Here is a 16,767-nt window from a genome sequence, read left to right as displayed (position 1 = left end):
ACAACAGTATATTGCTGTTCGAAAGTCATTAATCGATTGAGAGAAAACAAATCCGGGTTACAAACTAAAGCTGATATAAATAATGAACAAAACCCATACTGTATGAATATTAGGTTAAATAGTATATAGTATGATTGCCAATGAGACAACTTTCCACCAAACACAGAATAACTTTGATGTAAGCAAAACCTTCTTCTGATAAGAAAAAAGGTAAACTTTCTAGAAATCTGATGAAATGATAAGGGCTGATTAAAATATCGATTTTCTCTTTCGTAAGATAATGGTGTATGTTTCAGCAATTCAAATGTAACGACAAATTGAATGTAATCTAATTTATAAAAATACGAAGAGGTGGGACAGACATTGACAATTGAAGGTCACTGTACGGCCTTCAACATTAAGCAAAGCCCAAATCAATAGTATATAGCAAAATATCAATAGGTGTCCAGTTATTGACACAAATGGTGATATTTATCTTTCGTCATTGCATAAATTTCTTATTATGTTATGGTGTGACATCACTGTCCCGAGTTATGGAATTGTATAGCGTTCACAGTCATATCTCACAGTCATATATGACTGCGTTGTCGTAAATACTCGTAAATTTCTACTTAATTGGATAGTTGTCTCGTTGGAAATCATACCACATCACCTTATTTATAGAAAACCTCAGTGGCATAATGGAAGCGTGCTCTTCTCAAGTTCGCGAGTCGTGGGTTTAAACTCGGCCTAATTAAACCAAAGACTTTAAAATTGGTATTTTTTGCACACGGCATTAAGACCAAAGACTGGTCGGCTCGGAGTCAGAATAAGATGTCGAGATAAGAGAATAGGCTTTTCTGATAATTGTTACCTTGTGAACTAGCACATTTAAATACCGATCGTGCAAGGGCTGTGTAGCCAGTCACGATCGTTAAAAACTTGCATTTGTTTGTTGTAATACATTTAAAATCAGACTCGGCATGTAAGTCTTGTTCAAATGCATATCTCATTAACATGTTCTGGTATTGAATTTGCATTTAATTTGCCACTGGACATTACACAGCGTTAAACAGCCTTTCATTCGTCAATATCATCAATAAGGGAAGAATATTTTGATATTAATTTTTAAGGTTACTGTGTTAATTAATTAAATGTAGTCTTATCTGATTGGTCAATAGAATGCTCATGTAGGCCTATGAAGTTGCAATATTTTTCTCTTATATTAATATCTGTAATAGAACTGTTGATTTTGTCGCTAACACTACTGATAAAAATCTAAATATAATATAATAATCTGTTAACGGAAAGGCAAACATTTTGCAAAATCAATGGCATTTCAGTGAAAGTATGTTGGTAGCTATAGTTTATCTTATCTTCTCTACGACGAAGCTCACCAGATGAACTTTGAGGATTTGTCTACTTTAAAGGTAATCCTTACAATACTGTCTTTATATAAATGTGTTATTTAGTAAGTTATTATTTTTCGAACAAACTGTTATATAGAATAAAACATTTATTGAATTCGATTAAAGGGCCCTTTTCCGAGGATAAATATATAATATTATTTATACAGTAATTCTAAAGATTTATTACATTAAATATAATTATTAAATAACTTTATTCCCCCATACTAGATGCTGTTTGAAATTATTTTGTATCTCTAATACATAAAAAATAATAAAAAATAAAAAATAAAATAAAGAAATAAAAATAAAAACAAAAATAAACTACATCACTATTACATATTTATAAATATTATACAATTATGTCCTAATTTTGTTTTACAAATGTTTAAAAAAAAAGGGGGGTGATCAAATTGAATGCAGCGTTATTCAATAAGTATTCTTCACCTTTTATTTGTTGCTTTATATTTCAAATAAAACTAAGGTTGTTTTTTTTCAAATTAATTGCAGTGAAATCAGTATTGAATGGATTTTTGTGTACTTGGGGTAAGCAGTATTGTCTGGAATATATATGGTAATTTGGTTATATCATTTTTGTTAAAAATTTTCATTATATTAAATAAATAAGGAAAGAGCTTTTTAAGACTGGTTTTTATATTTTGTTTTACACCACTGTCTCCGGGAAGGTGGAGAGTTTGGCTCCGGAAAATATGTTTAACCCCGCAACATTCTCGGCTTTATGATTCAGTGCATGTCGTTTGTTGTTCATTTATATTATATTTGTTTTTCTTTCCTATGATCAGAACCGTACGCGTTAATTTAGAGCTAAAAATATAATTTTGTCAGAAAAAATATGAAGCACCAATGGTAGTAGTTTCCTACCTGTAAATTATACAAGTCTAAATTGAAAACAACGTTCAAACCTATGATTGCCTTGGATAAAAACTGCAATTGTTATACGTGTGCATGCAAATAAGGACAAGGTACGATAAGGACTGCTTTTGCTGGTTTTCAAGTTCATTTAAAGAAACAACCCCAAACCTAAGGGAATAGTTTAACGTAAAAAGTAGATTTCCAAAACAAAATTTGAAAAATGATAAAATAGGGGGCCTAAAAAGGGCCTTGTCGTACCTTGGTAGAGGGGTCTTAATACAGCGCAAACAACATTTTCCAAAAGATCAAAAATGTGAAAAGTATATTTTAACAAAACGCATTTGACTAGCAGGTCGAACAACCGATGTTTTTAAACCCTGCTGACTGCCATTATATAAATAACACATAGCTGAGAGGGTGATAGAGCAGATTGTTACCCCGAGAAAACATTGTCAATCGCGGCGAAGTCAAGGTTGACAATGCTTTTTCGAGGTGTACCAATCTGCTCTATCACCCTCTCAGCTATGTGTTATTTAATTTATTATACTGAATGTCCTATCATTATGGTCTTTTTACATCTTAATTTTATTTTAAAAGTATTTTCTATGACGTCATGTACATAACAACGTTACGGGTATTAGAAACTATCAACAAACGATGTTTTATTGTCTTATTTTGACAGTCAAATAATAAATCTGAGCCACAATGTAGAACTTAAGCATTGTATTTAATTACTTGATGCAAACTCTATTCATTGTCCTTTGAATTGTCAATTTTGATAGGTCTGGACGAGAGGGTAACATTAAAAAAGAGTGTCACCCGCGCAGCCATGTGATAGATAGAGAATATCATATGGCTTATTATATATCGCATTAGTATCAACCCGAGACACCAATAAAATCCCAAGAGCTCTGCTCGAGGGATTATATTGGTTGAGGGTTGATACGGTGTGTGATATTGAAAAATCCATATCATATGCACTTTATTATATACATATACCTCAAGTAGATGTCTTTTTATGTGACATGATGTCATACAGATTATAGGTTTAACATGACGTCAGACAGATTAGGGATTAAAGGTGTGATAAAGCTTTTGTAACCGTGCTGATATCGATTTCATCACGGGTGGCTAATACAGCAAGCTTGCCAATGATTGTAATACACATACAATTTATCTGTATTTACTACTAAGTATATTTACACCCTTGTATTAGCCAATCAAAATATGGCGTTTTAACGTGAATTATAATAATAGCAATTGTCAAATAAACGGATCACTAGATCTGAATATTATTAATTTATTACCAAACAGAAAACAATAAACTTGCGAGAAAGATGGTATACCGCAAACATGAGGTGCACAAATTTGTACACCTTATCCGAATTTCGACAATCAATGTCTCTTCAGTGATATACGGAATCAAAACGGTATTTGGAGGGCCATGTCATTTACCTCAATTTAGTATAGACTCTTGAATTATGTATTTATATTTAAAGATTTAAAATATTAAAGTAACTAAAAAAAATATTGTGACTTTATTTCATGTGACGTTTTTTTCTGATTTAAAATTTCAATGAGTACATATATAATGGACAAAGTAAGTCATACACAGTCCGGAGAAAGCATGGTCGTGTGCAATGCAACACACCAACGACAGGATGCAAGATCATAAGACTTAATGTATGGAAAAATGTCACTCATTGTTAGTAATAAATTTATGTATTTGATAGGAAATTATTAAAATAATTGTTGCTCACAGCGACTTACAGTAGTTTCTATCGTGATTTTATTATGTCAGACGTTTCACAATTCTAATTAAGTGGGAATGACTTTGTCCATTTGAATATAAAACTAATAAAACATCTGAAAAAGGGTCTTATAAAGCTCCAAGACTGACGATGCTAAAGACGTTCGATTAACTGATAAAAACGTAATCGATTAATCCAACAAATTCGTCACCAAATGATACTTGACTTAAACAACTATTATTTCATCGCTAAATCCGACTCCTTTAAAATCTTCGGTCAAACTTCTGTCATACACGGGGATATAATCGATTTTATATATTTTCTTCAATTTGCAGGTAATATAACGGTGAACAAAAGACAGATTAACGGAAGTTAACAGGTGTCTCCCGTTATCAGCAATAATAAGGTTCTAAATGGTGAACACAGTTGTACAGAATAACATGAATTACCTGTAGGTGAAAAAGAGAAAACTTGTGTGAAAGGACTTCATTAGTTAATTGGTACATGTGCTACAGAGTGGAGAGACAAATCAGTCCAACAATTACAATAACGGATATTTAATTAAAATTCAGGAAATAATTATTACGGGATAATAAACAGATTCATCAGTATTTAGTTTAATTGATTCCAGAATGATCATGAAATTGTAGCGCTAGACATTTTCCATTAAGATGTAGTTATTTGTTTTAATAGTATCAATTTTCAGAAAATGAAAAGCATTGTGGGCGACCCGACGTCCTTATAGAGTTACAAGTCCAATAAAGTTCATATTTTATTTATATGTGATAGTTTCATTACTAATACTATGGAATATATTTCACACAATATAAAATAACAGACTTGACAGAATTTAAAATCTCTATAAAACATGGCGAAGATAGAAACTATACAAAATAACAAAATCTCTATTTAAAAATGACAGAGAACGAGGCACGGATACAATTCCTTATCTAATTCACAGATGTCTGATAACAACCTTTGACGACAGCCATTCAGGTCTATTAATTTAAATTTGACAACAACCCTGGAAAAACTCTACACTTTGTTTGCTGCCATTTGATAACAATGTAGAAAGTGTTATATTCTCTGTCGTTTGATGACAATGTTAGAAAGTGCAACATCACAAGTTGTTATATTCTCGGTGATTTGATGACAATGTGGAATAGATAGGAGTCACGATTGTTTCATTGTCTGCCATTTGATAACAAGGTGGTAATTATAAGTGCGTTTGTTGACCGTTTAAGGAAACCCTTGGACGTTCTATATAATTGTTGGCCAATTAATTATATTCGAGGATGTTAAGTGCAAGAGTTTTTCTTTTTCACGTTTTGACGACAAACAGAGAACGTTGCAACAAGCCTGTTTTTCACTGATAACTACACTTTGTTTATTGAACATAGCGTTATATACAATTAAATTCCAGTGTATCCTAGTACTTCTAGACAGCTGTAATGATTCTTCGCCATTTAATGACAGACGCTGAAACAAATTGTAACAACTCGGATCCAACCTCATCAATATGTGGGGAAGATGTGCATTCTGTAGGACTGTCACTAAAAGCACTTTCTCTTGGAATAATATTTATTGTCTCCATGGTGATGAATGGAACAGTATGTTTGGTATTCTATAAAAAGACCCAGCTACTAAGTGTGTCTAACACATTCGTTCTCAATCTTATATGTTGTCAACTCGGTAAGTTTATCTTTAACACATTTGTTATCAATCTAATATGTTGTCAGCTTGGTAAGTTTATCTTTAACACATTTGTTCTCAATCTAATATGTTGTCAGCTTGGTAAGTTTATCTCTAACACATTCGTTCTCAACCTGATGTGTTGTCAACTCGGTATGTTTATCTCCAACACAAACGCTCTCAATCTGATATGTTGTCAACTCGGAATTTTAATCTCTTACATATTCTTTCTCAAATAATCTGACATAGTTTAACCCTTGCTCTATATGTTTATCTCATACATATTAATTTCCAATCAAAATTATGTTTTAACTCGGTATGTTTATCTCATACACTTAGACTATTTACCGAATTTGTTATAACTTAAGCAACACGACGGGTGCCACATGTGGAGCAGGATCTGCTTACCCTTCCGGAGCACCTGAGATCACCCCAAGTTTTCGGTGGGGTTCGTGTTGCTTATTCTTTAGTTTTCTATATTGTGTCATGTGTCTGTTTGTCTTTTTCATTTTTAGCCATGGGTTTTTCAGTTTATTTTCGATTTATGAGTTTGACTGTCCCTCTGGTATCTTTCGTTCCTCTTTTATAACCACTGGGTCGATGTCTCTGCTGGTGGAAGTTTTGTCCCCGAGGACATCATCCCCCAGTAGTAAAATTACAATTGCATGAAATTACGAAGATCAAACAGGATACTCGCTCGGACGTCGCCCAGTATAAAAAGGTCCAAAACAGACGTCGCCATGGACATCGTGTCGTCTGATACGGCAGGTGTCCCCTCATAACCAAACATGACTAATATCTCAAACATGTCTCATTCAGATCATCATACTATTGACAATGGCAATATTTCACATATACAGCCATGTTCATTTCTCCTTAAAGACACTGTAGCATTTCATTGTGTGAGACCAAAGGCTGCAAAACTTGTGAAATTTTAATAACAGATGCTGAATTCACTAGCAATTTAACCAAGAAGTCATATTTTACTAGAAGTTACGATGATCTCAATTGTAAATCGATAAATGTCGTCTACGGATTAGAGTGCAACCTTTGCGGATTGGTATACGTCGGTGAAACGAAAGGAAGGCTAAACAAACGTATGTGCGGTCATAGATCAGACATTAACCTCAATGCAAACGACATTTTTTACCAGCATTTTAATCAGCCCGATCATTCAATCGCTTCTATGACAGTTCGTATTATCGAAAAAATATACCATAGCTCTAACTATCCTAATCTTGCAACTCCTCTCCGTAGACAAAAAGAGGACTAGTGGATTAGACAATTGGGAACTGCGACACCATATGGTTGCAATGACAAAATTGATGGTATAGGTATTCTATCTAGTCCTTTGTGTAGCTCGGTGAATGTGATGAATATTTTCAACTGTACTCCTCGACGTAGACGCAGTCATGGTCATCGTCATTATACATCACCTACTATGCACGATGTCTCTATTAATGACTTGCTGCCATTTATACAAAAACCGTTAGGTATTGATCACATTCGCACGAATCTTTATTCATTACCCCTTTCTAAACTTCATTCTCTGTTCAATTTAAGTTTGGAAACCACTGTTACAAACCCTCATTCAAACCAATACAAACCTAGAGCTATAATTTCGGATATTGCAAGTCACAGATTTTTCAACCCAGTCCGCATTGGAAAAGATGAAAAAGAGAAAAGATCTTTCCCTAATCTTTCCTTTATCCTTCATCATAAATTTGTTTAATCGAAAATACCTCCTTATTTCAAAAATCAGTCTGTACCAATCAGTTCTTATACCTATACCAAACCTATTGCAACTAAAATTTTCAATTACAAACAGGTTTTGCAGGATCTCAATATTGACGACTTGAAGTCTAAACCTCCTGATTGCACTTGTACTAGTTCCCAGTTCACATATAATCCGACTGACCACGTTATTATCGGTGACCTCAAAATTGTTAATAACACTTTTCTGCGAAATGTGTTATCAAAAGGTCCGAAATATCGTGAGCCTAAATCCATCAATTGGAAATACAACTTTAAAATTTTGATGGATTTAGTCGAGGATTATACCAGGCAATGGAATAAGCGCGAGAACAAAGACGTAGACACTATTTCAGAATGGATTAAGGCAGTGAGGTCGTTCATACAAATCGATTAAGAAACTGAATCGGTCTATCAATGCCCATGCTACGTCAATCTGTAAAGACCCAAATGTTGCAAAACACTTATCCTACCTCCATGACAAATATGTTACTGTCCCCGCAGATAAAGCCCCAAATAACATCATTTTTGTGTGTTAAACTCATTACATTAACTGTTTGATAAACGAATTAGGTATTGACAATTCACTTGGAAACTCAACATAAGCTCCCACGACACTTACCAAAGAAGAAATCCTGGATAACCATAGGTCTGTTCTATGTTCCTTTTGGAATTTCAACCAAAGATGAAGAACTGGATCTTCCATCACTGTATTGGACTGACATTATCAAGATGCTTGATTTCTTGATTGACAACATATTTGTTACGTTCGGAAGAAGTGTTTTTCAACAGACTGTCGGCATTCCAATGGGAACAAATTGTGCACCTCTTCTTGCCGACTTGTTTTTTTATATTATTATGAGGCTGATTTCATACAGAAACTTCTTAGGAAGAAAGATCAGAAGTTAGCAATATCCTTTAACTCCTCATTCCGCTATATAGTTGATGTTCTTTCACTAAATAATTCAAAATTTGGTGACTATGTTGAACGCATCTATCCCATCGAACTAAAGATAAAGGCTACTACAGATACAGTCAAGTCGGCCTCATATCTTGACTTACATCTAGAAATTGACAATAAGGGTCGGTTGAAAACAAAATTTTACGATAAAAGAGATGGTTTCAGCTTTCCAATTGTGAACTTTCCATTTTTAAGTAGCAACAATCCAGCAGCACCTGCATACGGTGTATATATCTCCCAATGGATACGGAATTCCCGTGCTTGTATTTCTTATCATGATTTTCTTGATAGAGGGTTGCTGCTCACAAAGAAGCTATTAAACCAGGAGTTTCAAATGGTGAAGTTGAAATCATCCCTTCGTACATTTTACGGACGACATCACGAGTTGGATGACCGTTATGGTATAATCGTTTCGCAAATAATATCGGATTTGTTCCTTACGTCGTAACTACCATCCCTTCCCTTTCATGAATATGACCTACCGAATTAGGCTATTTACCGAATGTGCTATCACTTAAGCAACACGACGGGTGTCTTATTGAGTTATGAGTTTTACTGTCCCTCTGGTATCTTTCGTCCCTCTTTCATTCCCAAATCGATATGTTTTTCACTCGGTTTGATTTTCTTTTGTTCCCAATTTCAGAACAATGTTCACAACCTGATATGTTGTCAGATCGTTATGCATTTCTCATACACGTTCGTTCTCAATCTCATATGTTTTTAACTCGGTATTTTTATGTCGTTTTCATTTTGTTGTAGTTTGCTATTTCTGTTGTTATGTAGTTTTCCTTTTATTGTTGATGTGTTTCCCTCAGTTTAGGTTTGTGTAAATAAACTCATCGCAGATACCAGGACTAAATTTTGTATATACACCGACGCGCGTTTGGATTTGTTTTTGCTTAATTGATTTATGACTATTGAACAGCGGTAAACTACTTTTGCCTTAATTTGTCATGTTGATTTTAATGGTTTAGGCACGTTTATTTCAATGGCAGGTATTTTCTGCTCCACAAATGAGGTCAGTCCTGTTAGTCGTTTGACTCAAATGGTAAGTAGTTTCCTGTGACACATGACTAAGCAATCTCTGGATAAGGTTTTTTTTATGAGTTCATGTATTAATACTGACACATGACTTCGTAATCTTGTGGTAAAGTCTCGTGGTGAGTAGTTCCTGTGTTATAACTGACACCTGACTTAATAATCTTGTGGTAAAGTCTCATGGTGAGTGTTTTTTTGAGTGAATACTGACACCTCACTCAGTTATCTCGTGGTAAAGTCAAATTGCGAGTAGATCTTGCGTTAATACTGACACCTGACAGTAATCTCGTAGTAAAGTTTAATGGTGAGTAGTTCATGCGTTAATACCGACACCTGACTTAGTAATCACGTAGTAAAGTCTGATGGTGAGTAGTTCCTGTGTTAATACTGACACCTGACTTAGTAATATCGCAGTAAAGTCTACTGGTGAGTAGTTCCTGTGTTAATACCGACACCTGACTTAGTAATCTCGTAGCAAATTCTAATGGTGAGTAGTTCCTGTGTTAATACTGACGCCTAACTTAGTAATATCGTAGTAAATTTTAATGGTGAGTAGTTCCTTTGTTAATACTGACACCTGACTTAGTAACATCGTAGTAAATTCTAATGGTGAGTAGTTCGTGTGTTAATACCGACACCTGACTTAGTAATCTCGTATTAAAGTCTAATGGTGAGTAGTTCCTGTGTTAATACTGACACCTGACTAAGTAATATCGCAGTAAAGTCTAATAGTGAGTAGTTCCTGTGTTAATACCGACACCTGACTTAGTAATCTCGTAGTAAAGTCTAATGGTGAGTAGTTCCTGCGTTAATACTGACACCTGATTTAATTATATCGCAGTAAAGTCTAATAGTGAGTAGTTCCTATGTTAATACCGACACCTGACTTAGTAATATCGTAGTAAATTATAATGGTGAGTAGTTCCTGTGTTAATACGACACCTGACTTAGTAATATCGTAGTAAAGTCTAATGGTGAGTAGTTCCTGTGTTAATACTGACACCTGATTTAGTAACATCGTGATAAAGTCTAAAGGTGAGAAGTTCCTGTATTAATACTGACACCTGACTAAATAATCTCGTGGTGAATGCTAATGTGGGAAGTAGTCAGTTGTTATTGGCTGAGAAAGCCAAAGTACACGGGGAGAACCGCCGATCTTCGGATGGAAAACTGAAAATCACAATTAATATTAAAAATAATGAGCCGAATGCACCTGCCGTGTGCAGGATTCAAATTCACAACATCAATGTTGACTAACTAGTAGCTCGACTACTTAGAAAAAAGGAAAATCACAAAAATACTGAACTCGGAGGAAAATCCAATCGGAAAGTCCATAATCACATGGCAAAATCAAATGACAAAACACATAAAAAACGAATGGACAAGAACTGTCATATTCCTGACTTAGTACAGGCATTTTCAAATGTAGAAATGGCGGATTAAACCTGGTTTTATAGGGTGCTATAAACAGTTTCGTATAAAAAAAAATAGCGGTTATTCCCCGACTAAAAATAGACATGGAGGGAAGTCCCTTTTTATCAACATAATTGGTGAAAAAGTATCATGTTTTTGTATTTGGTTGTAAAATTAAGTTAATTAACGTCAATTAAAACAGATTGATTGATTAAAATAATTTAAAAAAAATATATTTGATATACATGTTTTGAGGGGAGACAACACTGTAAACAACCTGTTTTTTTGGCAGTGAAAATTGAAAACTTATTTGCAGCCACTGTAGCTCTTTTCGGAGCAGGCGAACGTACCCTTAAGCATGAATTTTTTTGAAAGACCAGGTAAAAATCTATGAAATTCATACAGTATTGATTATGAAAAATGTGCAGGTATCATGTCTTCATAAGTGTGCACATGACCTGATTTTTTATGCTTAAATTAGGCAATGTTTTTCCAATTTTCTCTGGGTAAAACTTTTTTGTACTTTTAAAAGTACAATTTATTTTTATTTCATTATAAACTAAAGAAATTCTGATTCTAGTGATATCTAGTTTTATACAAGTATCTTTATTAATCAGTCCACAACTAAGGGTCAATTACACATGGTCCCTCAAAATATGACGTCATAGAAAGAAACTGTTGATTGCACCCATAGCGCGAAACCTCTTCCTTTGATGACAGTCTCATCAAATTCCGTTATAGATGCGAGAACTAAACAGACATAATAAATAAAATGGTCACAAAGTTACCTTCTTTTTAGATAGACATACATACATCTTCTCCGATTTAGTTATGCATGTTTGTTGGCCAAAAACCCATGTTCGCAGTTCACAACCAATTGATTTTTTAAACAATAGACACGTTTTTTACAAATATAACATATTTCCAATAGGATAAGTAAACAGTATTTTAGCTCTTCATCATAGAATTCGTTTTAGTACACCAATAGACTCCTCAGCATTAAAACTTTTGTACTAAAGGTGGATTGGTTGTCTATGAATAGTTAAACGATAAAATATGACATATGTTCAAGTTGTAAAAGATAACCGTTCAATTAAGTTTGTTTTTTATTGACTGTTGATGTTTTTCTTACTTTTTGGAGAGGGCAAAAGATATCAGAGGGACATTCAAACTGTTAGATTGCAAAAAAACTTATGAAAATTAATTCATAAATGAAAATGTTCTCTAATAAAGTTGTAATCACTTGCATGTGTCATACACTGAAGCGACAAAGTTTTGAAGAGAAGTATATTTTTTTAACAAAATGTATCATCCATTCCCTTGCCTGTCAATAAATTCACATATTATCCGTTGTTCCCACAAATTTGAATTTTCATTATTTTTTTTTTCAATTAAAATCGATTTTCTTTTTCAGCTATATGTGTCATTGTCTTGCCGTTTAGTCTTGCGTCCATATTCTCATCCAAGTGGATCTTTAATGACATTTGGTGCCACATTGAAGGTTTTATCTTAACATTCTGCATTGCAGAAACACAATTTTCTCTGACTATTATAGCAGTAGACAGGAACTATGCCATCATAAACTCTCTTAGATACCCGTATGTGTTCACTATAAAAAGAGGTCACATTGCTATTGCTGTTTCTTGGGCAACGAGTGTAGCTATCAGTATTCCTCCGCTTGCCGGCCTCAGTGCATACAGCTATTCTCCTGATGAAAATACTTGCACACTCGATTGGAATTGTTCACTGGAATTCTCAGTAATGTTTTTAAGCATTTGTTTTATATTTCCGTTGCTCATTCAATCATGGTGTTATCTGACTATATTCCACGCGGCAATGAACCATACCAAACGAAATCATCGAGTATTTCCCTCCATCTCTACTACAGTTGGGACAAGAGACGCGCCTAGTGACTCGTCAGAAAGTGTCGAAATGTCAACACATGTTATACAAGTTAGTTATAAAAGTATGGAATGTAAAGCTATGCGTACGATTCTATTTATAGCATGTTCATACGCAATATGTTGGGTGCCGTATATTGTATGCGCAGTTTATAGACTTGTAGGTCTGAGTATAACCTACGATCTTGGTAGCTTTACCATTGTTATGATCTTCTTTAATACGGCTGTAGATCCATTAATATACGCATTCATGAACAGAATCATGCGTTTTGAAATCTATAAATTTTATTGTGATTCCTTGAGTAAGGTAGCGGGTAAGACGTCATCTTATGACGAAAGTGATGACGGAGTTTCTTCAACGAATATGTCTCAAACACATTCTACCTCGCGCATGAGTCGCACGAGTTCGATTAAATCACGCAGTACGAAAGGAAGTGCGCCAGGAAGAGTAGAAATGAACCCAATTAAAGAGGAAATTGAACCATTATCAGAATCCCAAAAAGCAAATAGTACTGTAGGTTTAACCAGAAAAGAATTAGTTCTGACTCCAGTAGACATTCACCGAGAGAGTTCAGTGTCTTGTATGCCGTCATCCTCGAGAAGGAAAAAGGCAACGACAGAAATACAGTCGAAAGATGAAGACTCGATTCAATCATCGCAAATACATTCTTCAAAACCAAAAAGGTCACGTTCAGAAGTATGGACTAAAAGTGATAAGACTTTGGTTTCAGAACAAGAATCTTTTTTGTTCTTTAAACTCGGAGATGATAAGAAAACTAATCATCAATATAACAGATTAAGATGTTCCATATCTAACAGTAGTACAAATCAAACGCGTATCAAAACAGTTTGTGGTAAAACGACCTTGACCTCGTCAACTTTTATTCAAAATGAATCCGACTTGGATCTTCAGGACCTTGATATAGTTGCAGAACTTTCAATAGATGTTCGCCGAAAAAGAAAAGCGATGAAAGATAAAAATGTTTCTGGATCTCGTGAAGGACGGAACTGTTTGTCGGCTTAATTTGTTGTAAAAGAACCAGTGGCGGATCCAGAATGGGGGTTCCAGGGGTTGGAACCAATTTTTTTGTTTAAAATATAAATGCATTTAAATAGGGACATATAGTTGGACCCCGCTTTATCCTGGGTTGGGAACCCCTTTAACAAATGACTGGATCCTCCCCGGAGAACACATGTGTTACTGTTGAAATATATCAATACTGTTTGGTTTTTTTTAGTCAAGTAATATGTTTTATGTCCACGAAACCATTTAATTGCATAACATTAACAATTCCATTTTTTCTTCACTAGATGACGAATTTAACAATATATGTCTATTCAGTGATGCTCAAGGCAAAAACTTAGATAATCCTAAATCTTATGACAAAACTAAAGATCTCATAAATCATAATGCCCAAAAAGTATAGTTAAAGCCGGTAAGGCTTTGTTTAAGGGAGATATGCTCCCTTATTGAAAGTAATTTCCAAAATGTTGAACGTAGATTTTTTTTATACTGTGTTCACAATATCCCTTTTTTATTCCAGTACTTTCATTGGTATTTACTGAGGGGGGGGACAAGGGGTTTAACTGTTATGCTGTTATGGGGCAATTTAATTCTTTGTTATCTGTTATTTTGAAAATATATTTGCTGTTAGCTGTTATTGTCTTATTCTTTGTTAGCTGTTATTGGGCTTTTAGTTTTTTTGTTATCTGTTATTGTGATAATGTATTTGCTGTTAACTGTTATTGAAAATTGGAATGTTAGCATTTTTTTGACAGTCAATATTCGGTATAAATTGAAGATCATTGGCCATTGGGGTCTACCACTACTAATACGTTTGTCCCGTATTCAGAGAAGGATTCCATTAACATATACCCATCACAGAAGTGAGGTCCAGGACAATTCAAGTATATCTTATGATTATCCTTTGTAATAAATTCCATTTTTTTTATGAATGTGTATTTAGAATTATCTTAATTTTTTGTATGAGAATAATGTTCCTTGTTTTCCGTACGAACATATTAAATTAAAACAATTCTTAATATGACAAAAAGGAAAACATATGGCCAGGAATATCTGACAAGGATCTCAATTAAGGACTAGGTCCTAACAACCACTTAACCTTTTATATAATATGGTACATAGACTCAGCTCTGTGATTCTTTTCAAAGCAGAACCAAATGCATTGTACAATGAAAGTTCCAACCATGTACTTGGGTCCGAAGCTGTACATAACTCATTACAAACAAAGATTTATTTCGTTTCAAGCCATTGTTTCCCTACTAAACTATTTATTCGACTTACTAGTACACTTGGTACAATCAAAAACCTCAGCTGATAAAAAATTGTTCAAATAAGGCCTTTGAAAATAGTGAAATAAATTGCTTTTAGAGTGTCAAAATTCGTTCGAAGTACTTGATAAATTGCATGCTTATAATTGGTGCTTTTGATTTTTCTACCCTATATACCACTTTGTCTCATAGTTTTATTAAGAAAAATTCACACACCTCATTAAATGGTCATTTAGAAAAAGTCAGAATATTCAAACTCTTTTAAGTCACTTTTTAGCTCACCTGGCCCAAAGGGCCAAGTGAGCTTTTCCCATCACTTGGCGTCCGTCGTCCGTCGTCCGTCGTCTGTCGTCCGTCGTCGTCCGGCGTCGTTAACTTTTACAAAAATCTTCTCCTCTGAAACTACTAGGCCAAATTACACCAAACTTGGCCAAAATCATCATTGGGGTATCTAGTTTAAAAAATGTGTCCGGTGACCCGGCCAACCATCCAAGATGGCCGCCATGGCTAAAAATAGAACATAGGGGTAAAATGCAGTTTTGGGCTTATAACTCAAAAACTAAAGCATTTAGAGTAAATCTGACATCAGGTAAATTTGTTTATCAGGTCAAGATCTACCTGCCCTGAAATTTTCAGATGAATTGGACAACCCGGTTTTGGGTTGCTGCCCCAGAATAAGTAATTTTAATGAAATTTTGCTGTTTTTGGTTATTATCTTGAATATTATTATAGATAGAGATAAACTGTAAACAGCAATAATGTTCAGCAAAAAAAAAGATTTACGAATAAGTCAACATGACCGAAATGGTCAGTTGACCCCTTTAGGAGTTATTGCCCTTAATAGTCAATTTTTAACCATTTTTCGTAAATCTTAGTAATCTTTTACATCTTCTCCTCTGAAAATACTTGGCCAAATTACACCAAACTTGGCCAAAATCATCATTGGGGTATCTTGTTTAAAAAATGTGTCCGGTGACCCGGCCAACCATCCAAGATGGCCGCCATGGCTAAAAATAGAACATAGGGGTAAAATGCAGTTTTGGGCTTATAACTCAAAAACCAAAGCATTTAGAGCAAATCTGACAAGGGGTAAAATTGTGTAACAGGTCAAGATCTATCTGCCTTAAAATTTTCAGATAAATCGGATAACCTGTTGTTGGGTTGCTGCCCCTGAATTAGTAATTTTAAGGAAATTTTGCTGTTTTTGGTTATTATCTTGAATATTGTTATAGGTAGAGATAACTTTTAAACAGCAATAATGTTCAGCTAAATAAGATCTAGAAATAAGTCAACATGACAAAAATCGTCAGTTGACCCCTTAAGGAGTTGTTGCCCATTTTATTCAATTTTTAACAATTTTCACTAATTTGGTAAATTTTTGTAAATTTTTACAAAATATTTTTCACTGTATCTAAAGGTCCAAGTTTATTATAGATAGAGAAAATTCTAAGTACCAAGAATGTTCAGTAAAGTAAGATCTACAAACACATCACTATCAGCAAAACACAATTTTGTCATGAATCCATCTGTGTCCTTTGTTTAATATGCACATAGACCAAGGTGAGCGACACAGGCTCTTTAGAGCCTCTAGTTTGATTAGCAACAAAGGGAGCTTCAGTCAATATATATATAAACAATACACTAACGTTTAATGAGAACTGCTGAAAACATTTTTGTGTTAATGTCTGAAAACTGGAAAATCACCCCTT

General features: G+C 34.3%; 1 protein-coding gene across 3 annotated transcripts; it reads left to right on the top strand.

The window, feature by feature from the left end:
• The first annotated feature begins 1,292 nt into the window (after positions 1-1,292).
• On the top strand, positions 1,293-14,424 carry LOC143057919 (G-protein coupled receptor 161-like). 3 transcript variants are annotated; one of them, XM_076231378.1, is made up of 4 exons: positions 1,293-1,409; positions 1,896-1,931; positions 4,345-5,701; positions 12,280-14,424. In XM_076231378.1, the coding sequence occupies exons 3-4, from the start codon at positions 5,461-5,463 to the stop codon at positions 13,788-13,790; spliced, it is 1,752 nt and encodes a 583-aa protein (XP_076087493.1). In that variant the 5' UTR covers positions 1,293-1,409; positions 1,896-1,931; positions 4,345-5,460; the 3' UTR covers positions 13,791-14,424. The 3 variants fall into 3 exon arrangements, with proteins under 3 accessions (XP_076087493.1, XP_076087491.1, XP_076087492.1); XM_076231376.1 differs by having other exon boundaries at positions 1,896-1,959; XM_076231377.1 differs by lacking the exon at positions 1,896-1,931 and having other exon boundaries at positions 1,296-1,409.
• Positions 14,425-16,767: the final 2,343 nt, after the last annotated feature.

The sequence above is a fragment of the Mytilus galloprovincialis genome, chromosome 13, assembly GCF_965363235.1.
Source record: "Mytilus galloprovincialis chromosome 13, xbMytGall1.hap1.1, whole genome shotgun sequence".
NCBI lineage: Eukaryota > Metazoa > Mollusca > Bivalvia > Mytilida > Mytilidae > Mytilus > Mytilus galloprovincialis.
The sequence above is the reverse complement of the archived record's forward strand: the minus strand, read 5'-3'. Positions and strand labels throughout refer to the sequence as shown.